The sequence below is a fragment of the Podarcis pityusensis genome (genome assembly GCF_964106645.2).
Source record: "Podarcis pityusensis genome assembly, chromosome: 1".
Lineage (NCBI taxonomy): Eukaryota > Metazoa > Chordata > Lepidosauria > Squamata > Lacertidae > Podarcis > Podarcis pityusensis.
The window spans coordinates 105,635,032-105,660,012 of NC_138028.1; the positions used below are offsets into that span (position 1 = coordinate 105,635,032).

Sequence of the window (24,981 nt, forward strand, 5' to 3'; positions counted from 1 at the left end):
GCCGATGAAAAAGCACGTCAAGTCCGCGCACCAGAATAGCGGCATTAGCGGAATCAGGGGTCCAATCATCGCGGGAATCCCACCCGCCCAACCCTTTATTTTGCTTTGAGCTTCTGCCTCTGGGGAAGCGCTTGGACGGCTGCGTGAAGGCGGCTCAAGAGAGATGCAGAAGGGCGGGCTGGTTACGTAAACAGACCTAGCGGCCGGAGGAAGAAGAAAGCTCTCCAGGCTTCGCTCGGCGAGGGAAGGAGGCTCGGGAGGCGGGGCCAAAGCCCCTGCCACGCGCTCCCATTGGCCAGCTCCGCTCTCCCTCTCCTTTCTTTTCTTCTGTGGGTGAGGAGGAGAGGTTACGTAAAGGCTACCATCGTGCGCGAGCCGAGCCTCCCGGCGGCTCCTATAGGAGGAGCCGGGACGAGGGGGGGGGCGTGACCTAGCCGCTTTTATCGCGGCCGCTGCTTATTGTTATTATTACTGGTACTAGTACCCAGCGGCGCCGGGAGATGGCCAGGTGCTGAGAGGGAGCTCTCCCTCCGCCCCGGACTCGGAGGCGAAGCGGGCATCTTCTGCGAGATGAAGGAGCCTCCTGTGGCCGCGGGGGGAGCAGCGCGAGGGGCTTTCCCCGGGCGAGCGTGACCTTTCGAATTTGGGGGTGGTGGGGCAGTTTTTATTTCGGAGGGGGTCGGGAAGCGAGAGCGCCACCCCCCCACCCCAAATCCTGTCGCTTCAAGTCTTTCCTCAGAGGAACAGCGCGGCGAGGCGAGCTGTCTCTTCGCAGGTGAGCCGCAGCGAAAGCCGAAGGGGAGGGCGGGTGGGCGACTGAGGCGCCGGGGTAGCTCCTTTAGCCAGGGGCGTGCGTGTACGTGTGTGTGTGTTTGGGGCGGCAGGGGTGCCGCGCGGGAGACGGCGACGCTCGCAACTTCGGGCAGCGCTTCTCGCTCGCTCGTCTGGCAGCGGCTTCTTTTCTGGAGAGAGCGCGCGAGCCGAGAGTGGCGCGCGGCGGAGCTCCAGCTCCGGGGCTTGTTTGCAGAGGCTGCCAGGCAGGCAGGCGAGCGAGCGAGCGGCCCGAACTTTCCCTCCTCTTTCTCGAGCAACGGGTGTGCGCGCGAGAGACAGAGCCTTCCACATTTCGCCGCAGCGTGGAGTCGTGTTGGGCGAGGAGAACCGGCCGTGTTTGGTGAGATGAGGGCGAGGAGGGCGCGCTCGACTTCCAGTCGGAAATAATAATAATAGAATGGGTGGTGGTGATAATAATAATAATAGTCATAGCGTGGTCGCTGGCTCCTCTCCTTCGACGGAGAGGTTCCGTAGCTCAGGCTGCCCGTTGTGCTCGGCCCGTTTGGCTGCTTCTTGGTGACACGGGGGGGATCGGGACGTCTCTCTTTCCAGACACAGCCGAGGGTGCAGTGCGCCTTCCGTGGGACTCGGGGCGCGCGCGGGTGAGAGATGAGGCGCAGGCAGTGGTGTGATTCTGGGTACGGTGCAGTGCCAAAGGTGACCCGGGATCGAGGCGCCTTCCTTGATTCGCCTCCTTTCGCTGCTTGGTGATGCTTTCTCAAGGAGAGCTCCGTGGGCTGCCCGCCCTGTGCTTCTTAGCTGCAGGTCATGGGCTCGAGATGAGGTGCGTGGCTGGGGAAGATAAAGGACAGCTTGATTCGTGATGCCTCTCCCTCCCTCCCTCCCTCCCACTTCATTCCTGAGTGATTGTTGGTGTGAAGGGATTTTGCGACTCTAAAAGGATGCTTCTCTTCACGACCGGTTCAGATCGCCACTCATGTTTAACGATGAGCAAGGAGATACAGAGAGTTAGAAAATGTTCAGAACTAAGGGCTCGGCTGGCATATAATGTGAAGGATGAGCCTTTTAATGGAGGGGTTCAGCCTTGGGATGTGTGCAAGAGGAGCTTTGAAGTATGCCTAAAGTGCCTTCTCCCACATTAATGGAGAACCATTATTGGCCTTTGTTGGTATGAGATCGGGTGCAGAATACTCAGATTAGATGTTCTTCCACACAGATGCTTAAACTACCAGACTTTTTATTTATTAAATTAATCAGTTGGTTTGCCTTAATATTCTCCCATTGCCCTTTAAATATTTTGTGTGAAGTTGCTCCTTGGCTTCCTGTTACTTGACAAAATAAGTGGCACTGTCTCCAATACAACCCCATTTGGGGGAGGGGGAGGGAAATATGTAGTAAAGGTATCTGTGAAGGATGCAAAATCTTAGCCAAGAACATCATTGCCTTTAGAAATATGACTCTGTACGTTTCTAACATGTTTTGTGAATCTTGTATGCACTTAACTCTTGTGCAAAGCCTAGATGGCTTGTATATATATTCCACACATAGACCCAAATCCCAATGGAGCTAAGTAAGTGTGTTTGGGATTGCAGAAAGATTCTATGTACGCTTGGTTGAAACTGATTGCAGTACTGAGTATTCTTCCTTCAGAGTCAGCTCCAGTAGGATTCGCCCCTGAGCAAGCGTGCAGAAATCTCTCTAAACTACAATTCTGTAGAGTCTCTCTGAATGTGGTGAGACTTCCTTCTTTCTTTTTATTTCAAAGCAAGCATGCATAAGTTCAGGTTATCTGTCTCCCTTTCCCCTCACTGATGAAAAGCCAAAATTTCTGTAACATCTTCAAGACCACTTTCGTGCCCACAGTTATAGAAGAGTTAGAACAGAAAATAAGTTTGGTGTTTCAAAGTCATGGTAGATGATAGAGATACTTCAAAGTCATTGTAGGTGGCATAGATTGTTCTAAGTGAGCCTCTGGGAATATGATACACAGCAAGAAATTTGTGTAAAAATCAATGATCTGAAACAATATTTGGCTGAATATAAAGTTTCACCTACTAGCAATAGCTCGAGGGATGCAACATTCAGACTGCGGGAAGCTGGGAAACTCTTTCCATCAAACTATTTGGACCTTATACTGATTCATTGTTTCACAAAAGAAATAAAGCTTGAAATATTTTTTTCTGAAAATTGATTGTAATGCAGACACATGCTGATATGTGTTGCTTAGATATTGTTGTAGAATTCTGATTTTAATACTGTTTCTTTACTACCTTATTCCCCCCCCCCCTATAAAAAACCCTTTCATTTTGACTGGATTTCTTTTTAAGAATAGATTTCTTTGCCATAGGCAGGTGCCAAGATCAAAGCAATCTATGAGTGCTAGACAGCAAATCTGGGTTTGAATATGAATATTGAGTCTATCATTAGTCTTGAGGAAATGTAGCATAATGATAAAACAGAATATTATATATCTGGTCTTGGAGGAGAGTCATGCAAGGAGTCAGAACAGAAACTGCTACCCTTTAGGAGAATAAAGCTGGAAATAAGAATGATATGTCATGCTCTGTTTTGTTCAACACACACTTTCACCTTAAGGCTTCCAAGAAAATATAGTTTATCTGTGTTGATTGTATGGTGGGTGCCATAGGTTTGATTTGTGGCTCCTAAGCTGCCAAGGGGTGGAGGGATTTGCCATGGCAGAGTGAGGGTGCTGCTTCAGGGTGTCACGAAAAGTCTGCAGATGGTTGGAGGGAGAGGCATTTGTGGTCTGTTCTGCCTCAACTGCTAAAATAACATGATCGGCCTTGGGTACTGTGCACCTTGACTTGGGGAGAAGTGCATGATTTGCTGCACAACCACAGGCAGCTAAATGGTTTGGGTTGGCTCTAGGGGTTGCTCATTTGAGCGAATATTTAAGGGTATGTGTGCTAAAGGCTTTAAGAGCCTGTTATTCCAGGCTAACATATATTTCATGTTTGTTTGACAGCTTATGACTTACTCAATTTTAATTTCATTGCATTCTTCCACCATGGAACCCACAGTGGACCTGAGGTAGTGACCAAACCAGGTACTGACCAAATCTGTTTAGGCTCAGCAGGATAGTGGCTTTGTGTGCCTTCAGAAACATACCCTGGAGCCTAGAGTGTGAGGTTTACTGGATGAGATCTAGTGGAGCACGATAGATTTGAGTTTGAAGCCTTTAACAGCCATAGTCTACCTTCAGGAGAGGGGGGGAGGTGGACATGATCCATCATTTCCATCAGTGCCCTCCTTCATATGATGACAGTTTCAACTTGCAAAGTTTTACAAGAAGGCTACTGATACAAGAATAACAGAGGACCTAGCATGGTAACAGTGCCTGGATAGAGGAGAGACTTCACATTGCCTTGGTGTCTGAAACCAGGATGCTACATTTCAGTTTTTGTATGCCCCTTGAAATTAAACATTCTGGCTACAATGGCAAGGCTGGAGTAACATTGAATTAGTGGGACTTGCTTCTAAGTAAGCATGCTTAGGCCTGCTATCACTTTGTCCCTTTTTATGCAAAGGGTTCAGAAACAAAATATTTCTAACAGCCATCTAGTTAACCTAGAATTCTACCTTTGAATGGAAACTAGTGGAATTTATATTTCCAAAAACTCTGTGGTTCTTCATCCCAGTATCTGTAGATGTAGCCTGAAGTCTGCATAGCATTCAGGAAAACCTCAGGGAAAGTCTGCTACTTCTTTTCATGCTCCATCTTGAGGTAGATTCCAGTGCAGTTTTTATTCCAAGGCAGCCTGATGGAAGATTTCTGAAGCCTTAGAACTTCTGCAAACTTAAAGCATCACAGGAATGCAGGGTACAAATGCAATACTAAGGAGGGAAATGAGATAGGCTATCCTTTGTTGGGTGTGCACTTGTTGTCAAACCCATGGTTAGGTTTCACATTTAATGTGGATTATCCATTCAGTAGCTATTGCTCATAAATCTTAACATACACAGGTCATTAAGGAAGGTCTTTTTGCATCCTGCCACCATCTGAACTTCAGCTTGTGGATATGTGGGAGAGGACCTTGTCCACAGAGGTGTCCATAGAATCATAATAGAATTGCAGAGTTGGAAGGGACCTCAAGAGTCATCAAGTCCAACCCCCTGCAATGCAGGAATATGCAGGTGGCCCATATGGTGATTGAACCTGCCATCTTGGTGTTATAAGCAGTACTCTCTAATCAACTGAGCTAATTGTCAGCAGTCCAGAGTCTGGGTATCTCAGAAGGTCTGCTTTGTGCTCTCCCTGATCGCCAGGTGGTTATTATCTTTATTTCAATGGGACTTTGAGCTTAGCTGAACCCTGCTTTTCTAAAATAACAACCACTACTCAAATTTATGTTGCTTCCTTAGTTTATATATTTTATGTATTAGGTTTTATCTAGTAATAAATACACCATCTCGGGTACTATTCTGCAATGGGAAGGCAATATATAAGGGCTATTAATAAATGTGTCTCCCATATGTTTAAATTTCGAGATCTTACATTCAGATTCCCCGAAGGTTACACCTCTTCCACTAAGATTCATGATCATTCATGGGTAATTATAAAAAAATAGTTTATACTTCTGTTAGACATATGGCATTGAATAGCAGAATCAACAGCTGAATCTCTCATTAAACTTTATTTGTTGCAAAATGAAGAGAAGCTGAATATTTGGGTGCTTACTAATCGCATGAAAATACTGAGCAAAAAATGATTAATGAGACAGGAATAATCAGGATAAACCTATAGAAAAGGGGGGGGGAATAGTTATTAGGTGACTACTGCATTTTGAACATGCCCTCTTCTGATGAGTGTGTGTGTGTAGGTTTCACTTTGGTTTGCAAGTAGTTAAGCCTGAGCAGTACTTTGTTCACTAGTAATAACCACTGGATATCAACATAGGAAAATGTGTGTAATGTTATTTTTTATTTCAGCAGGCAGTTTTTGTGTGGGGTGTTTGTTGAAAACCCATGTATTTCTATAGAGTTGCCAAACTTCTGTGCATTTATATAGATGAACTTTTCCCTCCCTCCTTCCTTTTTAAGGTGAAAGTGCTAGGGTGGATTTTTTAAAAATGTTAGCAGTTCCTATTGGGGGAAGAGCACCTGGCTGTTAATCTTGGAAAATTCAACACTAGTTGTGCATTTTCTTGTCATGCAGCTAAGAACAACTGTGAAATAGACATGCTTTTCCCTGCAACCTCTGTAGCACCTTGGGAGAAGTGCTTTCACGGTAGATGTGAAAATGATAATTGAGTTTAAAGCCCCTTTGGCAATTTCACCTTTGCAGACTCTAACCCCCCGCCCACCTTCCCGTCACTGCAGAGGGGAGGGGAGGGGAAGGAAGTACCTAGACTCATGTTCATTGACAAAACATTTTCTTTTGCTTTGAAAGGAAGTTTACATATGGCTGTTACTGACTTCTGCTCTGGGTAGGTGGTGCCTACCTGTGCATGTGTGGCCACTCCCCCCCCCCTTTAAAAGGCTCTGCTTCAAATTCTTGATCTCTAATTGCTTAAGAGGTAGGCTGATCATGGGGGACGCGGGTGGCACTCTGGGTTAAACCACAGAGCCTAGGACTTGCCGATCAGAAGGTCTGTGGTTCGAATCCCCGCAACGGGGTGAGCTCCCGTTGCTCGGTCCCTGCTCCTGCCAACCCAGCAGTTCGAAAGCACGTCAAGGTGCAAGTAGATAAATAGGTACTGCTCCGGCAGGAAGGTAAACGGCGTTTCCGTGCGCTGCTCTGGTTCGCCATAAGCGGCTTAGTCAAGCTGGCCACATGACTCGGAAGCTGTACGCTGGCTCCCTTGGCCAATAAAGCGAGATGAGCGCCACAACCCCAGAGTCGGTCACGACTGGACCTAATGGTCAGGGGTCCCTTTATCTTTATGCCGATCATATACAATCTGTTGGGAAGAGGATTCTTAAATCTTAACATCTGTGGGACAGGGATGAGAAAATCTACAGCTGCTGAAGTTGTCTTTTCAACAGACATTCATAGAATCATAGAATCATTAGTCCAGCCCTCTGCGGTGCAGGAATCTTCTGCTGAACGTGTGGCTCAAGCCCATAACCCTGAAATCAAGATTCTCATGCTCTGCTGACTGAGCTAGCAAAAGCCCAGCGAAAAGCCACAGGAGCGTTCTCTTCTTCTTAGGTATCTCATCACTATGAAGGAACTTTGGCTAAAGTTTATAGTTTAACGAATCTCTCTGTGTGCACATGCTGCCAATAGAAGGAATATACTTTTTTAAAAAAAAAGTTAACATGTTTCATTATTATCAACTTTATCAACTCAGTTGCTACATTTTTTTTTAAAAAAAGGATTAACATGTTTCCTTATCATCATCAACTCAATTGCTACATATTATAATTGTTTCAAAAGCTTTCGAAATGACAATATTAGTGTAAAAAGAAGTAACTGTATTTGGTTGAGGCATATTACAGGACATCGTGCCAATAACATTAATAGTCAGGGATTTCTGTTTTCTTCTTAAAACAAGCTTATATATTTATGTGGAAATATTTTTTTAAAAATGTCTTTCTTGAAGTTTACAGGCTTGAAAGGTTTTTGCTAAAGCCGCTGCTCTTTGAAGCAGTTTTCCTTTACATGTTCACTTTAGATCTAGGTACGCTTTCTTTTTGTTTTGGACGACGTAGGATTGCGGAAAGGCATTTGAACCTGCATTGATGGTTATAGAACCTTATGCATGTACCAAAATCAAACATTGGTTTTCTTTTTTAAAAAAAGGAATGAACTTTATTTCATTCTGAAAAATGAGATGGGCACTAAATGCAAGACAATAACTTGGTTTATTGAATGGAATCACATATCTAACTGTGAGACAATGCTTTATCCAAACTTTGAATACATTGCTGCAGGTAAAACCTGCATTACTAAGCAGGAATTAAACATTGTGGTAAGGCAATAATTCCAACCTTGCATAGTTTATGGGGTTCAATAGTCAAATCCCAACCCCTTGAGTCTAATAGTCAACTTTAGTTGGAGGCAGGAAAATGGTAGCATGTAGCCCTGTCCTGTATCTCTTTTTCCTTTCCATTTACCGTATTTTTTGCTCTATAAGACTCACTTTTTCCCTCCTAAAAAGTAAGGGAAAATATGTGTGTGTCTTATGGAGAGAATGCAGGCTGCGCAGCTATCACAGAAGCCAGAACAGCAAGAGGGATCGCTGCTTTCACTGCGTAGTGATCCCTCTTGCTGTTCTGGCTTCTGAGATTCAGAATATTTTTTTTCTTGTTTTCCTTCTCCAAAAACTAGGTGCGTCTTGTGGTTTGGTGCATCTTATAGAGCAAAAAATACGATAGCTTTGCACATGTGACATTGGGACAAATTAGCTGCAACGTTATGAAACAAGACTTGTCTGAGGTACAGTAGGTGTAGCTGCAGTGTGAACTAATGGTTTTGAGTTAAATGTTGTGGAATCAACAGCAGCGTCCCTTCACAACTTGATATTTTTGCTTATAGTGAATGCCAGTTATTCAATGTTAGCTTTAAAAGCAGGGATGGGGAACCTTTGGCTTTCCAGATGTTGTATGAAGAATGCATGCAGTGTTCGGTATATGGTCCTGTTGCTGCTTATCTGCATGCCACATGGTGTTCTTTCCCCATGAAATGGGTGGAACCTAACGGTCAGGGGTACCTTTACCTTTATAAGGGATTTGGGCATTTAACATTGATGTAATATACTTACCTCACCAGGATTTGAAAAATCTAGAAAGAGAGTGAGTGTTTTTCCAGGAAATCTTGTTTGCTTCTTGGTGCACATGCCTTTTGACATAATGTCATGGCCTCCTCAAGCTTCGTGTGAGCTTCTGTAGAAGATGTTTGCTGTGTGCAAAGTGTGGCAGGTTGTGTAATAAGAAACCTTTAAAAAACAGAGAATACACTTATTTCCTAAAGTTAGTCTTTCTGTAATGTAAGAGTAATGCAAACCAAACAGCAACTGGGATGTCATTCATGTGTAAAAGATACAAAATCTACTCGATAGGAATGTGCATTCTAACCACATTCTATTTTCTCTTCAATTCTGCATTTTTGTTGGTTTTCCTCTGTCTTTTTTAAAAAGAGAACTCATTGCACAAGCTTCATATATAGAGAAGTCCCCCACCCCCCAGGCAGCTTAAATTCAAATATTTGGAGATTGTATAGCGGAACTGAATAGTTGTAGAGTGGAACTGTAGAGGCTCATCGTCCAACCCCTTGCAATATAGGAATCTTTTGCCCAACATGGGGCTCAAACCCACAACCCTGAGATTAAGAGTCTCATGCTCTACTGCCTGAGCTATCCACAGGGCTTTAGTTAAAAAACAAAACAACCCCCCCCCCAAAAAAAAACAATTGTGTGGACATGAGTTTGGGACTTGGTAAACAGTTATTCTGCATAGGGCTGGGACCTAAACAGGAATTTGGTTGCCCAATAATCTGAAATATCTTCACCCTGGGTGCCTGAGCACCCACAAATTTCAGTGCCAGGGCCATGCATACACCCACAATCACGGGGCCAAGCTGACACTCCTGACTCTATTTCAACAAACTTTTAGTGTGTAAACCATGTTTGGAAGTAAGTCCCATTTATCTCAGTTCCACTTTCTATGAAGGAATTGGTCTACCAAGCCCTTGTTACAAAGGAAGGAAGGAAGAGTTTCTGCTTATCAACAGGTAGCTCAAATCCCATAGAACTCAATGAGGTTTAACCATCCTGAGTATTTCAAAGATTGCAGCCTATGGAAGTTGCAGTGTCTGTTGAAGATACTGCATTTTCATTGCTTCCTGTAGTAGCTTTGAGGGGAAAGAGCCTGTTGACAGTATGACAACAGACCATCGTGTGGAATAAAATTAAGGCAATATCCAGCACTTTTGTAAAAATAGCTGATTCCTTATGTACTTTGGCTATAGGTTAAATTACCAAAGGCAGCAATATGTGTATCACAGCAATCATAAATGGAATAAGTGCACCACCTTAACAATGGTTTTTTATGGACAGAAAACTTATTGGTAGAATATCTCAAGCTGAGCAATGGTGACATGTTTATGTAGCCTGATCTATCTTGTGGTTTTTTTTTTAATGGTCTTTAGAAATACAAAATATATGTAGCTGTAGTATGCTTGCATTTATTGAAAAGTAGCTTAAGTAGGTTTCCCCCCACCCCAACTGTTTTTGCCAACTCATTTTCTGTGAATTCTGTGAATTGTGAAATACTTTAAAAGTTTAAAATCTGTTATAAAGCTGAAAAACTGCACAATGGAAGTGTCAGAGATTCATCTTCAACAGGGGTCAGCAAACTTTTTCAGCGGGGGGCCAGTCCACTGTCCCTCAGACCTTGTGGGGGGCCAGACTATATTTTTTTGGGGGGGGGGAGAGAAAGAAGAAGAACGAACGCCTATGCCCCACAAATAACCCAGAGATACATTTTAAATAAAAGAACACATTCTACTCCTGTAAAAACACACTGTTTCCTGAATTGTCCACGGGCCGGATTTAGAAGGCGATTGGGCCGGATCTGGCCCCCGGGCCTTAGTTTGCCTACCCATGATCTTCATGCATCCACCTGCAAGGGGATAAAACCCCACCCATAGATCTAAGTTATTGTCTTTGAAAATTATTTTTGCTTCTCTCCAATTCTGGCTAAAATTCATGTTCACTTTAAAACTTCCTCCTTTTTTCTCATTCCCATGTGAAAAGCTTGACATATGAATTCAAATTGCTCATAGTGGAAGATCTAAGACCCTTTAAGTGGTGTGTGCGGGAACACCTTACTAGTAAGGACACAGGTGGGGCAGCAGAGTGGCTGCTAGGCTTCTAAAGCAGAGGCAGATGGTCGTGTCTCGCTTGTCAAGCGCAAGATCTTACTTTAGCTGCAGCTGCATAAGCTGTGCTTCATGTTGCTGCAGATTAAATGGAAAAATAAGATTGGAGCTGTACAACATTACTTTGCCAAGCAGCGAGGTTTTTAGGAAGTGTGTTCTGTTTTCTGTGAGGTATCACTTAATTAGAGTTGCTGCTTTTAAAAATAGCACTCCAAAGTGAGGTGGGACAACTATCTTATTCTTAAGCCCTTAGGTGGAAAAACCTGTAAGGATTGCCGTTATATCTAGAGCAGCAGTGGAAAGCAGTGGCGTAGCGTGGGGGGTGCAGGGGGGCCCGGCCGCACCAGGTGCAACATCTGGGGGGGGGGCGCGCTCACACTCGCAGCTCTCTGCCCCTACTTGGCTCACTCACTCTCTCTCACTGCAGTGCTGGCTGTGCGAATCCGATCCGAGCCGCTGGGTCGCTGCCCACTATGGAGGGGGTGGGTGCCAGGCGTGCGGTGTGGAGAGAGAGCGAGGGACTATCTGGGGGAGGGACAGTGCAGCGGCCACCCAGCGCAGTGCTGAGCGCGGGAGAGAACCACACCAGACCAGCCCAGGCAGCAGCAAGAAGAAGCTGGCAGCGGCGGCAGGTTAGGGGTTAGGGGGCGCAAATTACTTGCCTTGCCCCGGGTTAGGGGGCGCAAATTACTTGCCTTGCCCCGGGTGCTGACAACCCACGCTACGCCGCTGGTGTTGAGTTGCACTACAGCAGTAAAATGGGCAGTTGAATTGAAAAAGAGATAATGTTAAGGTTGTGTTAGTGATGACATTCTGTTGTGCATGTCAACCTGCATATTTTTGAGCAGTGTTCTAAATTAGCCACGTGCATTTTTCACCTGGCTATCGGCCACTTGTAACCAAGTGAAGATGCCTCTGCACCAAGATTACACCTGACATCTTCACCTGACACCTGACATGGAGGTGCATGCCTGGGAATCATTGGATCTTGACTGTTTTCACACACTAATACCACAACCTGTAGAATTCTATCAGTTATATTTTATCTGCACAATCAGAATGAATTTCAGGAACCAAAATGGTTTTTTTCTGTGCAGCCTGAGCAGGAGCAGTGAACAACATTTTAGTTAATTGTTGTAGTTTGTCTTCACTTAACCCATCCCACTGCCTTGCTCACAGTTGTATAGAATATTCTTAAGTGATGAATGACTGTGCCACCATTAAGAAAAGGAGCTCAGAATAGCCCAGTACAGTATATATGTGAACTGTCCCTGGATGAAGTGACTTTTCTTCTTTAAGCTCTCAAAGTTCTTAACCTAGCTCAAGGTTGTCATCTGAACTAGCCAGATATTTAACTGATAACCAATCACAGTCAGTCCATCATTTGAAAAATTAGGTTTTAGGGCCATCTTTCCTAAAAATGGCAACTGGACATTCAGTTTTGGCCATTGTAACCTTGGTTTACATAGCTGTTTGGTTCCTAGCTTATATATATTGAGTTTCTAACACTGCATCAGGGAGTCTTGTGGCACCTAAAATGCTAACACATTAAGATCTGGCAAGTATAGCTTTACTTCCGTATGCTAAAAGGATAGTTTCTATTAAACTAATTTAAGCTGGCGCTGGAAATAAATGACTAAAATATCATCCATTAGAAGATGATTTTCACCTCTTTGCTGCCAAAAATCTTGGGAACAGAGATTTGACAATTGTTCTTAGTGTTATATATTCACTCTTTAACCCTGAGTACTAAATTCCAGATAAAATAAGAGATCTATTTTAGATATAGTCTTTAGATAGCTTAAAGGAAAGCTACTGTAATCTTCTCATGAAAATGTTGGAAGGAGCTTGCAGGGAAGAACCACTAGTACTGTTTTGTGTACAAATTCACACTGTTGTGTAGTATTTGTGTGTATCTCAGTGATGCTCAGGGCAGCTAGCAACAACAGCAATGGGTAGGTTCTATAGTTTTTCTTACATTTCCAAGAAATAGTGCAAATGGAAGCACATCTGTGGGTTTAGTTTTACTTTTCTCTCACAGTGCTCTAGTGCAGTTTTTCCAAATCTCCATTAGTACTACAGCCCTAATTATTGGCATAGCTGTCAACTTACAGATTTGAAAATAAGGGACCAGCAACCTCGAAAATAAGGGATCAGCAGCCAAAATAAGGGATTTTGCTATTGTAAAGTGTTACATAAATTGGTAGGATTGACAGATGCTGTCAATCCGGTATGAGGCGGTTGCGGCACCACGGCGGCCGCTGAAGCGCTGCCCTTCTGTGTCCCTCCCCATCCCCTCCTCTTACTCCTCCCTCAGACCACCACCGCTGCCTCCGGGCTTGTGGGCGGTGTGGGCGAGAGTCTCTCTCCCTCCCCCCTCTCTCTCGGGCGGGGAAGGGCCGATGGAACTCCTCGCGCCAGGACGACGGTGCCAGCACACGCGCTCTCTCGCGGCGGAGGACCCCGAGCCGCTGCTTCCCTCCCGAGCCGGGCGAGCATGAAACCTGGGAAATTTAAGGGACATCATCAATAAGGGACAGCAGCAGGACATGGCGCTAGGATAAGGGAGTTTCCCGCCAAATAAGGGACAGTTGACAGCTATGATTATTGGCCACCCTGGCTGGGGATGATGGGGGCTTTGTCCTACAATATCTGGGGACCAAAGTTTGTCAAAGGCTGCTGTCATGTAACCTTTCAACAGGTATGGAATTGCAGCTTTTGGATCAAACACATTATTATGCAAAGCCTTTCCCTAGTTAACATACATTTCTCAGTAGCCCTAAGAGCAACACTGCCAGGTAGGTTAGTACCATTATCCTCATGCTGCACATTTGTTTGGTGTGGGTGTGAGAGAAAGAAGGCGGGATGGAATATTGTCTTGCCCAAGGCCTGTAAGTGATATTGTGCCAAAGGTAATATCTGGGGATTTCCTGGTTAAATGGAACATGCTCCCAAGTAAATGTACATAGGTTTGCAGCCTCAGTTTCTTAGCTTCTAATTTACACTAGTTCCTATTAGCATTTTAAAAAGTTTTTCAGTCCTTTGCACACTTACTCAGGCAACTCCATTTCCAACTGTTTCATATAGAATATGTTATATTCTCAGTGAAATGAAGTTATTATACCATATGTATTAGAAGTGCCACAGAATTCTACCAAAAAAATCTGAGAATGCTTGGCACTGCAGGTACTATGGAGAGGACTACTAATTTTGTTGCCAAGCAACTGCTGTCAAATGCAGTGGCTCACAGTCAAGCTGTTGATGGATTCAGCTGGGGAAACTTAAATGCATACAGAGGAAGGTGATAACATTGTTGAATTGGATTCAATAGTACTTCACAGGCATATGTGTTACAAAAGTTTTGCAAAAACAATCAGGTCAGGAAAGGCACCTAAGATGTTGAGATAGGGGGAGAAATGGATAATTACTATTAAAAAAGGAGCATCCTGACATTGTTCAACACTGTCCATTCCTAACTCAGTGCTAGATAGATAATATATTGTGAACAGTAAGAAATCAGTTTTGGTATTTGGTTTCCATAGTAAGGAGCAGAAAATGGATTCATTCTCAAAAACCTGTTGCAGTAGAACATGACTAGTAGGAATGTTTGCAAAAGGTATTCTTACATGTTTGTATATTGGTGTGCATCCAACATAGGGATGAGAACACACAGTCAGGGCCTCATTCAGAGGTAGTGCTAAACCAGAGTTGAATGTTGCAAGAGCATGGTGAGCTTTGAGCTTGCATGCTCCTTCTCCTAGCACCACCTGGTGTGGCTGTGATAAGGCATTCGGAAGCTTTTACTTCAGTTTTAGATTAAACATGGCTGGTCAAAATGCAGAAAAGCTATGATTCATCCAATGTTAACTATGGTTTGTCGGACCAAGACAAACTCAACCCCTAGATATGACACTATCAAAACAAACAAACTTTGAAGTCCTTTTATATAGTTTCTTCCTCGGGTCATGTGACTTTGAGCAGATCTAACTGGAATTGTGTGGGGCTAGTTCTAGGGTAGCAGCTGGGGTTGAAGGGAGGAGGGTTCTCAAAACCATTACCCCAAAGTCTCCTACAGTGTTCTTCTGGCCAAGAGTGGCAGTCGTTTTGGTGGCTGGCAGTCACATTTCCTCCTAGAAGAATGACTTTACATCATTGTGATAGTTTCATTTTGGAGGACTTTCTTTTTGGTGGCTGTCTTCTCCTCACCACGGCATAAATACAGTTGCAAAGGGAAGTGCTTTTGATAATTGTGAAAATGAAAGCAGAACTTAAAAAACCTAAAAACAAAAACATTACGCCAACATTATGAGCCAAGAGGAAGATAGCTGAGGAACTGATGTTGTTTTTTAAGAATCTTTTGAGAATACTCATGAATACCAAGCCAGTGGGAAGCTCGCCTGTAGCCCACGAAAAGTAGCTAGATGTATTGGATAACCATGACCTAGTCATGAATTCCCATGTATGATGGTCCTGTGTTACAGCTGAAGGGCTTCTGTGAAGCTGATTAGTTGTGAGGCTGGAAAAAACTAACTTAGGAGGATTATACCCTGCTTTAACCCAGGAGGTACATTTTCTCTATTAAAATATTACTAAATCATGAATACAGAACAATTATAATCCTCTTTAATGGCAGTACAGTGAGAAGTAATTTATTTCTGTAATTCTCCTTGTCCTTGGTTCAGGATTCATGATGTACATGATCTTTATAGTTGGCCATACTTCCTGCAAATTGATTTCTCTTAAAAGGAAGAGCCATTTTTACAGATATTACTTATTTCTTCTTTATAATGCACATTTCAGCTTTTTACCTTGTTAACAACTCCTTTTAACTAGTAATGTTTTTATAGCTCTTCAATAATGAGATCCATAAAAGCACCACTTCAGGTAGTTTTTGTGTGTGTTCGTTTCTCCAAATATGCAGCACCAAATTCCCATGTCACATTCTGCTTTGAGTTCAGCAGTTAAATTGAAAGTCCAGACTCAGCCTTCCCCTCCCCTTTAAATCTCCTATGTGATGGTTAGAATAGCCTGACTAATAATCATAATAGTAATAGTAATAATAAATAAAATTTATTAATACCCCACACATCTGACTGGGTTTTCCCCAGTCACTCTGGGCAGCTTACAACATATCTAAAAACATAATAAAAACACCAATCCTTTAAAATATGTTCAGAATCTCTTGTGTCTGGCAGTGAGCTGGTGAATTTGCGACCCCCTACCTGTCCAAATCATAACATTCTGCATTACAATTCAATTAGAATGTATTTTAAAGGCATTGGGGGGGATTGTTTCAGGCCAAAGACTGGATATATTGAACTTTTTGGGATAGAAGCCAATATATCTTGGGATGCTGGCCCTGGGCATCTAATAATATAGTGAGGAGGAAATTAAAGAGTCATGAACCTAACAAACTGCATGCTGTTCTGAAATTTCTCAGGCACCTAGTAGTCTGGTCAGGCATTCCTTCTTCCTGCTCAGTCTTTTTCAAGAATCTATGGTAAGACTATTACACTGAGAACTCTTAAAACCTTAGTGAAATTCTCGAAATGTTAAGGAATATTCAGAAAGAGAGATGAATTTCCAGCACTACAAAATCTACTGCTTCAGCCAAAAGCATTATGAGCCCTGAGCCCTTTGCTGTATTCTTTACCCCTCAAGGTTTTTTTCAGTTGTTTCTTGGGTGCCTGGGGTGAGATCAGGCATGGGTATTGAAACTGCAAACTCCTTCTTACGTATTTCTCACTGCAGGGAACAGGATGCGACTGAGCTATGTTTGTTTGGGGGACAGGATTTCTCTATGGCTGTGAGAGAAACCTCATCTAACAGGCTCAGGAGTATGCTGTCTCAAAATTTTTGCAGAATTTAATTCCCACTCCAGTCACTTCAAATTCTCTGTAGAGAATATTGAGGGAGAGAGGCACATGTTCAAAAGTCCACCATTGAGCTTGCCCCAGATAGAAACAAAGCAACCGCTAAATAAAATGATAGTTGTTGGCTTGTTACTTGCCTGGCCTTAAATATTTAGTTGTTATTTTGCTTATTATATTTTAATTCTCATTCCTTCAGAAGGAGCCCAGGGCAATGTACAATGAAAAAAACAAAAACAGAAAAGAATGTGTCAAATAAAATTCATACAAATAACCACAAACATCTATACATTTTCAAAACCATTACATTTCAGAAATTGCTTACAACTTTTATCAGTATAATTATCCTGAAATCAATTATTTGAACAGACCGATACAGTTGTATGTTTTCAAAAGAAGAAGAATGGTTTTCAAAAGAAGTTAGTGTATGCTTGGTGTTGGTTAGATCCAGTTCTGGGCTCATAAGCAATACTGGAGATGATATTTTTGAGTGTAAATCTGATCAAGTATGGCAAATCCCATTCAAGGGAGTTGCGTCATACCTCCCCATTTTCACATAATCAGCAAAAAATAAGAAATAAATACAAATGCGTGTGTGGGAAAGAGATGTACCTAGACTGGCACTTCTTATCAAATCTGGTGAAAATGCTCTACAATCTAGCCATCTTGGTTACAGGGCCAGGTGTCACTATCACAAGTACCGTATTTTTCGCCCTATAGGACGCACTTTTCCCCCTCCAAAAATGAAGGGGAAATCTGTGTGTGTCCTATGGGGCGAATACAGGCTTTCGCTGAAGCCTGGAGAGCGAGAGGGGTCGGTGCGCACCCCTCTCGCTCTCCAGGCTTCAGGAAGCTATCAGCAAGCCTGGGGAGCCCGCGGGAGTTCCCGCAGGGCTCCCCAGGCTGCAGATAGCAGCCTGCCGTGCGGTGCGCGAGGCGCCCTGAAGCAGAGCGCCCCTCGCACCGGGCAGACATTGGCCAGCCCCACAAGCTCGGGGGACAGCGGGGAGGTGGAGCGCCGCCATACCGCTGTTCCCCGACCTGGTTTGGGGGGGGAAATAAAGGAATTCCCCCCCTTTATTTCCCCCCCAAAAAACTAGGTGCGTCCTATGGGACAGAGCGTCCTATGGGACGAAAAATACGGTACTTCCACTTGAGAGACCTCATTTAGATCATAAGGTTATGCTTGTTTGATACCTATGAGGAGCTCCTCTTCTGAACCAGCATAGATTTATAAAGATTTGTTATTGCTGCTTTTGCCATGTTCCTTGCTTAGTAGGGTGGAAAGGAGTTCTCCTCCTTAGAGTAATGTTGGTTGAGCGCTTAAGGAATTCTGTTTATTGGATCTTGTTTTATTTTTGTATCTGATTTCTAGCATGTTTTTGTTGTTCATATTTTATTGATTTGAAAATCACTTGCAGACACGTTTCTTTGTAGAAAATGACTAATGAATGTAATTGTAGTAAAAAAATATATGCATAGCCTGAAAACTGAAAGCTTCAAAGCAATCATTGATAAAACACCTGCTCTGTATGTTGTTTGAAAGTTTCTTTCTGAAAACATTTAGGTCTGTTATGTGATCTCATTTTCTTACATTTTTTGGAAAGCAACAGAAATCAATAATTTATTCAAAAGATAAACAATAAAAAAGCAAAAAAATGAATGTGATCATTTATTGTTTACTCGCTGTTTAATTTGAATCCCCCTTTCTCTTAATTTTCAGTGGGATGTTCTCAACATTGCGTTCATGCTGGCATCTTTGGCTTGGATACACCATCAAAGCAGTACCCATCTTTACTACTAATAACTGAACAAAGAATGAGGAGATTTGTCTACTGCAAAGTGGTTCTTGCCACTTCTCTGATGTGGGTGCTTGTGGATGTCTTTCTGCTTTTATACTTCAGTGAATGTAACAAATGTGATGACAAGAAAGAGAGATCCCTGCTGCCTGCTTTAAGGGGTAAGATAAAGTTTGAGGTGTCTGCAATCACAATTTCTTCTTCATAGTAACTGTTGACCTATGTGCTAAGTGTGGCTGTCATCTGAGAGCACGATTCCTTAAATCATTGAATTTGAGTCATTTGCCGACAGCTACACAACGATGTCTCCCCCCCTTTTATCTTTTTAAAACTCATACCCACTTCCTAAAGAGTTTTGTTGATACATGGGCATTCCTAACAAGATTTATGAGTAGCCTACTATCTAAGGCCTTATTGTCTATCTTTACAGTTAAATGCTAACTATAAGATCCCCAAAAAAGCAACTTTTCAAAGTTGAGTTTCAAGTCTCAGTCTGGTCATTCTGTAATGTTTGTCAACTGTGGAAGGGGTGTGGGGAGAGAATATGTAGTAAGATCACATTACTGTAGCATGAGAAGCCTACCCTTGAAGAGACTATTATTTTGTAAGTTAAAAGTATTGATGGGTGCAGATGCATTCCAATATGCTTTAAAAAGATATTGTTCCATCAATTATGCTTTTAATCCTAGTAAATTTATTAAAGGTTTTCCCATTCGGACTCTGTAAGGGTCAAGTTTAAGGAAAAAGCAATTGCACAGAAGCAATAATTACTTAAAAGACTCCCCACAATGAATGCCTGCTGGCTTGCTTGCTATTATCCTGTTGTACTGAAAATGCAAACGTTCTAGAAAAGTTTTAGAAAGCAGTTCTAGAAAAGGTGTACTATCTCATTAAAACTTATTGGCATAAATCACAGATGGGGGATGTGTGGCCCTCCAGATGCCTGACCCATTGGACATGCTGCCTGGGGTTGATGCGAGTTGGGGTCCAACAACATCTGAAGTGCTTTAGCTTTCCTACCTTTGATACAGATTATTTAGAATAGTATTAATGTGTCCATCTGTAGTGTTTCTGTTTGACTTCAAGTAGCCAAGTTAGCACAGTTGAATTCTTGGATTTCGCAGATGCTAAACAGCTCCTATGAAACCAAGAGAGAAAATGTAATTAGGAAACAATTTTCATCAATGAATAGTGGAAAATAATTAGACAACTCACAACGTAAAAGAAGGAAGTAAAACTTGTTTAATAAATTAGTCATGATCAATTGTTTTTCCTAGCTCTTAATACAGTGTTTATAAAAAGGAGGAAAATACTTTGAGCCTCTAATGGGATTAGGACATGTCGTATCTAACTGGCCCCATTTAACTCCTGCATTTACACATCCTTGGAGTGTATAGAGGAGAAGGAGAATGTAAGAGCTCATCATCATTTATGATAAATGTTCGCTTCAATTGATCTACTGATTTGTAGTCCAAACCTGAGAATAAATCAGTCCTCCCTCCCGTTTTGTATTGTATGTAGCTGCATCAAGTTGCTGTCTCTGCTAAAAGTTGAAGTAGCTGATGGATCGTTTCAGTATGGAATGATCAGTTTGTCATCTCCTGAACTGATTCAGCCAGCTTAGTTGGCAAGGCAAGAGAAGCCTGATTCAGCAAAAGAAAGAAAAGAGTTTGCTTCTGGCGAAGGAAAGGGAAATGCAGAGTTTTGTGTGTGTTCCTCTTTGCTGAGCCTTAAACACCCCCCCCCCATTATGTTGAATTGCATATATGGCTAAGAATTCTAAATGCTAATATATTGGAGTGGGTTCCTTCTAAACTAAACCGAGAAGTTACTTCATGTGCTGTGTTAATAAAGATCCTTGCAAAATAGTTCCTGACAGAATATTAATTTGTATTTATTCTTAAATATTCTTAGAAGCACCGATTCTGTGCTGTACTTTGTACTTGGGCAGTGTGCACATTCTCTCGTATTCATGAGTTTCTCTCATTTCTTGAAAAACATTGTGTTGGGAGATTACAATTTAAGTATTGCTTTTAACCAATTGTGGCACTTTTCTGTTATGGTATTAGCCTTGCAAATATTTGTCTGTTGTAAAACCTATGATACCTTTGCTTAAGAATGTTTTAGTTTCCAAGAAGTTCTTCAAATGATGATTCCCCCCCCCCCACTGAAATTGAGCCAAAATTTAAGACTTCCACCAGTCTTGGAAGTGAAGTTAGCCATCTTTCTTTGTGCCTCAGGCAGATTGTATTCTTTTGTTTAAAGGTAACAAAATTAGGTGTGTTGCAAACCTTTGGCCAGTGGTGTTTGATAAGATAGATGGCCCTGTTGAAATGTTAGATTAAAAGTTCAATTGAGGTAAACACAGGTCCCCTAATAGGTCCTCCTCAAATGGCCCACACTGATTAGCACCAATCTATCTTTTCTGCTGCTCAGAACTGACTGGAAGGTGCCTCTCCTCTGTGTTCATTCTGACATTACCAGATTTTAGGTGGTGTGAGCAGTTCCCCCGCAGAGGGCATCAAGCTGTGGAGTTGATCCATAACTGGAAGATCCATTTGGGGGTGCCAAATTTTATTCTCACTCAGGGTGCCTTGTCTCCAAGGCTTTTTGTCATTGTGAGAGAATGTCCTCAGGAGTGACTGGAACACATATTTCAAGGACTGGCGAGGAAGACAATGTGTGACATGAACCTTCTGAGTGACTATGTGTATTCAGATTATTAAATTGTTTCTTGCATGGTTGGCTTGTTGCCACCATTTTGTGGAACTAAAGTGGTACAAGCAACTGAAAAGTGCCTGTCTTGGATCTGGGATAGGATAGACCCTGTCAGGTGTGCCTTGATTTGAAAATATTGTTAATGAACCCTTTGAGGGTTATGGCTGTTGTTGTTTAGTCGTTTAGTCATGTCCGACTCTTCATGACCCCATGGACCAGAACACGCCAGGCACTCCTGTCTTCCACTGCCTCCTGCAGTTTGGTCAAACTCATGTTCGTAGCTTCGAGAACACTGTCCAACCATCTCGTCCTCTGTCATCCCCTTCTTGTGCCCTCAATCTTTCCCACCATCAGGGTCTTTTCTAGGGAGTCTTCTCTTCTCAAGAGGTGGCCAAAGTATTGGAGCCTCAGCTTCACGATCTGTCCTTCCAGTGAGCACTCAGGGCTGTTATGGTAGTAATGGGTTAATTTGAACAGAACAATGTTTGCAAGGCTTTAAGTAGAAAGAAAGCTGTTACCTTGGTGAGATTTGAGGAGAAATACTGAACTGTACTGCAAAATGGGTTGGGATTATCTATGGTGGAATTGTCTCAGAGACAGAAGAACAGACTTGGCTTTGGCGATAAGGTGAACTTGATTTTAAACCTTGGCTGAGAAAACATTGGTGAGATCTTAACTCCTTTCATGTAGGGCCAGTCTGTTATTGGAGCAAACACGTGCATTTGATCATATGAACTCATTACATTGTGATCAAATGGTACTTCAAAGGGTGAAGTGAGGGAAACCAAAGGAAAGGATTTCCCTAAGCTCCACATTATTTGCTGTGAAATGTGAAGCATCTTAGCTCGCTCTCCTGAGATATTATCTGTGATATCATTTACACTGTTAATTAGTTAGAGCTGGATTTGGAGATGGGTATAGAGCCATTAGTTATTTATTTATTTAGCTGAATGCTGCTGTCATTACTTTTTTTTTTTTTTTTTTGCCTTTTTGACAAGCATCAGATATTTTTCTATCTTGGAGGTAGCATTAAAAAAAAAATACATTATGCTATCAAGTATTTTTTTTTTTTAAGAAAAGCTATACAAATGCCCTTACCAGCTCCACGCCATACTGTGAAAGGCAGACTATTATTCTCCCCTGACTAAGAGGTTTGATATGCTGCTATATCTCCTTGATACTCTTTCAAAGTGATTCCAGCTCTAAGAAATGAAGAAATTAAAGGTGTCTTATCGCAATTCCCTGGCATTCTGGGGGAGAAAACACATTTGTAGTATTTTATCAGTTTAGACAAGTGTAACATTAAGAATCAAAGTGATAGGCTTACAGAGTGGTTATTACACCACTGATAAAACTTTATGATCCATTTACAAAGATGAAAATGAAAACATAACTCTGCTCATCCTGGTAAGTAAGCAGTGCTAGATGTGGGGAAATATTGATCTGTTTGGCTGCTCAAGGCATTAATGAATTGAGCATTTTCTGTATGTCAGAAATGCTGAAACCTGTGTAAACAACGTGCTGCTATACTTTCCTTAACCTTTATGTGTTCATGTGTTGAATGACACTCCCATAGTTGAAGCTCTGAAATGAAGAACATTGACTTTATTGGAACTACCTTTGAACTGAACAGTCTCAAATGCCAGTATTATCATTCCTCCATCTTTTCCCCAAGCGGATTAAACATTGCCCATTTTACTGAAAGGTGTAACTAATTTTTTTACACATTAATTTATTTTCAGCACTTGCCTTCTGTGTTTCTAACAAATATTTACAATGAAAGATAAACAATGAAAACAAAACAAAAACTCAGTGGAACCAACAGCATCCTTTTAAAAATAGACAAGGGAAAGCAACATAAACCAAGCTGAGGAGGAGGATTTACAAAAGTTCACTGAAATATAACAGTCTTTGTCACCATCTAAAAGTAAGCAACAAAAGGACCAGGCAAACTCAAACCTTCACAGATAAATTTCCTGAGCAACTCTTTCTTCTCCACTCCCCACAGTGTTGTGCATTTGGTTATCTTATATCTGCAGGGCTAGCCCAAAGGCTTACTGCCCAAGGTGGACCTTGACTTGTTGGGAAGGGTGCCATGAGCAGCTCCATCTCAGGCTGGTCCAGTAATCTTGGCAACTGTGACAGAAAACCCTCCACAAACACCTCTTCCATTCCCTGGTGGTTTAGAAGCTTGTAACATCCACTAGATTTAATATAACTATAAATAAGTTCTAGTTACAGGCAGGTAGGTATGTTGGTCTGCCGTAGTCGAAACAAAATAAAAAAGAGAAAGAGAAAGAGACTGGAAAGAGATGTTGCTTCAGAAGAGAAGTTGCTGAATTGCAACTTATTGTTGTCGTTTAGTTGTGTCCGACTCTTCGTGACCCCATGGACCAGAGCATGCCAGGCACTTCTGTCTTCCACTGCCTCCCGCAGTTTGGTCAAACTTATGCTGGTAGCTTCGAGAACACTATCCAACCATCTCATCCTCTGTCGTCCCCTTCTCCTTGTGCCCTCCATCTTTCCCAACATCAGGGTCTTTTCCAGGGAGTCTTCTCTTCTCATGAGGTGGCCAAAGTATTGGAGCCTCAGCTTCACGATCTGTCCTTCCAGTGAGCACTCAGGGCTGATTTCCTTAAGAATGGATAGGTTTGATCTTCTTGCAGTCCATGGGACTCTCAAGAGTCTCCTCCAGACCATAATTGCAACTTATTACCAAACTTAAAACCATGGAAATACCTGGTCTGAATAGAGACATTGGATTCTTATCTCATTATACATGATAAAGCTATTTTTAGCCATCTCACCTCTTGCTTTTTCCTGTAAGACCAATTGCAGTTGTCAACAGCTTTACCACACCTATCAGCCAATCACCCATTCCCACCACCCTTCTGAGTAATACCCCTCCCCACCCTCTCACTATATATAAGGGTCTAGTGACTTCTGTTTCAGTGTATCTGAAAAAGTGTGCATGCACATGAAAGCTCATACCAATAACAAACTTAGTTGGTCTCTAAGGTGCTACTGGAAGGAATTTTTATTATTATAGATAAGTTAACTGTTAACTGAAAGAATTCTATCTCCTGACACAACCTTTGTTTTATCAACTTCGTTCTGTTAAATAAAACTTTCTTATTTGCTCAACTTCTGCCTGAGTCTCCAAGTATGAAAGTTTTACCTCGCACAAAAACCATAAGACAACTTGTGATGGTTAAAGAGTATATAGAATTATACGGAGGTGGGATCTGCCACAATTAGTATACAGAGCAGTGGGATCCACTTCAACTATTGACTAGACCAGTTGATTCACCTCAGTGATTTTTTAAAAGTCTGGTTAAGACTGGCAAATTGTCATACCTGAGTGCTCAGTTCATTTTTGCTGTGTTATGCTTTTAAATTTGTTTTAGCCACTCTGTGAGTCTTATGGGTGAGAAGTGGGATGTGAAATGTTTTAAATAAAATAAAATGTCACTTTAAAGCTCCTATAATATTAACAGTATTTGGCTACTGGAATACAGAAATGGCCTTGATTTTAAAACCCTCTCAGTATTAATCTATTTTATAAGTTAGGACCACTTGAAAGGACTATTTAAGGATAAATGATAGAATAATGAATACTATTGCTCTTAAACAGCCCTTGTTTCTCGAGTACCCACTTCATTTGATTTGTCTTAATTTGTTACTACCCCACATTTTGATTCATATTAAACCTGTCCTGTGAGACTTATGAAAATGTATACATTTAAACAAGGGATGGAGAATCTGTCTTGATGGACTATAACTCCCATCAACCTTGACCACTGGCCTTGCTGGTTAGGCCTAGAGTTTGAAGCTACCTTGATTGCCATGATCAATGATCTTTGTCAGCTGAGAAGTTGTGGGATGCACAACCCTGTTGATTCTCCTTGCCTTTTCAGGAGCTTTTGATATCATTGACCATGGTATCTTCCTGGAC

At 42.2% G+C, this 24,981-nt stretch overlaps 1 protein-coding gene across 2 annotated transcripts in view; it reads left to right on the forward strand.

Annotated features, from left to right (window-relative positions):
• The first annotated feature begins 360 nt into the window (after positions 1-360).
• GALNT13 (polypeptide N-acetylgalactosaminyltransferase 13) overlaps positions 361-24,981 on the forward strand; it is a 151,868-nt gene continuing 127,247 nt past the window's right edge. The window contains exons 1-2 of one of the 2 annotated variants that reach the window (XM_081007477.1): positions 361-775; positions 18,233-18,469. In XM_081007477.1, coding sequence (XP_080863603.1) covers positions 18,328-18,469 — 142 coding nt within the window. In that variant the 5' untranslated portion in view covers positions 361-775; positions 18,233-18,327. Of the gene's footprint in view, positions 776-1,051; positions 1,175-18,232; positions 18,470-24,981 lie in introns of those variants that run through there. The other variant, XM_081007478.1, reaches the window with a different exon arrangement.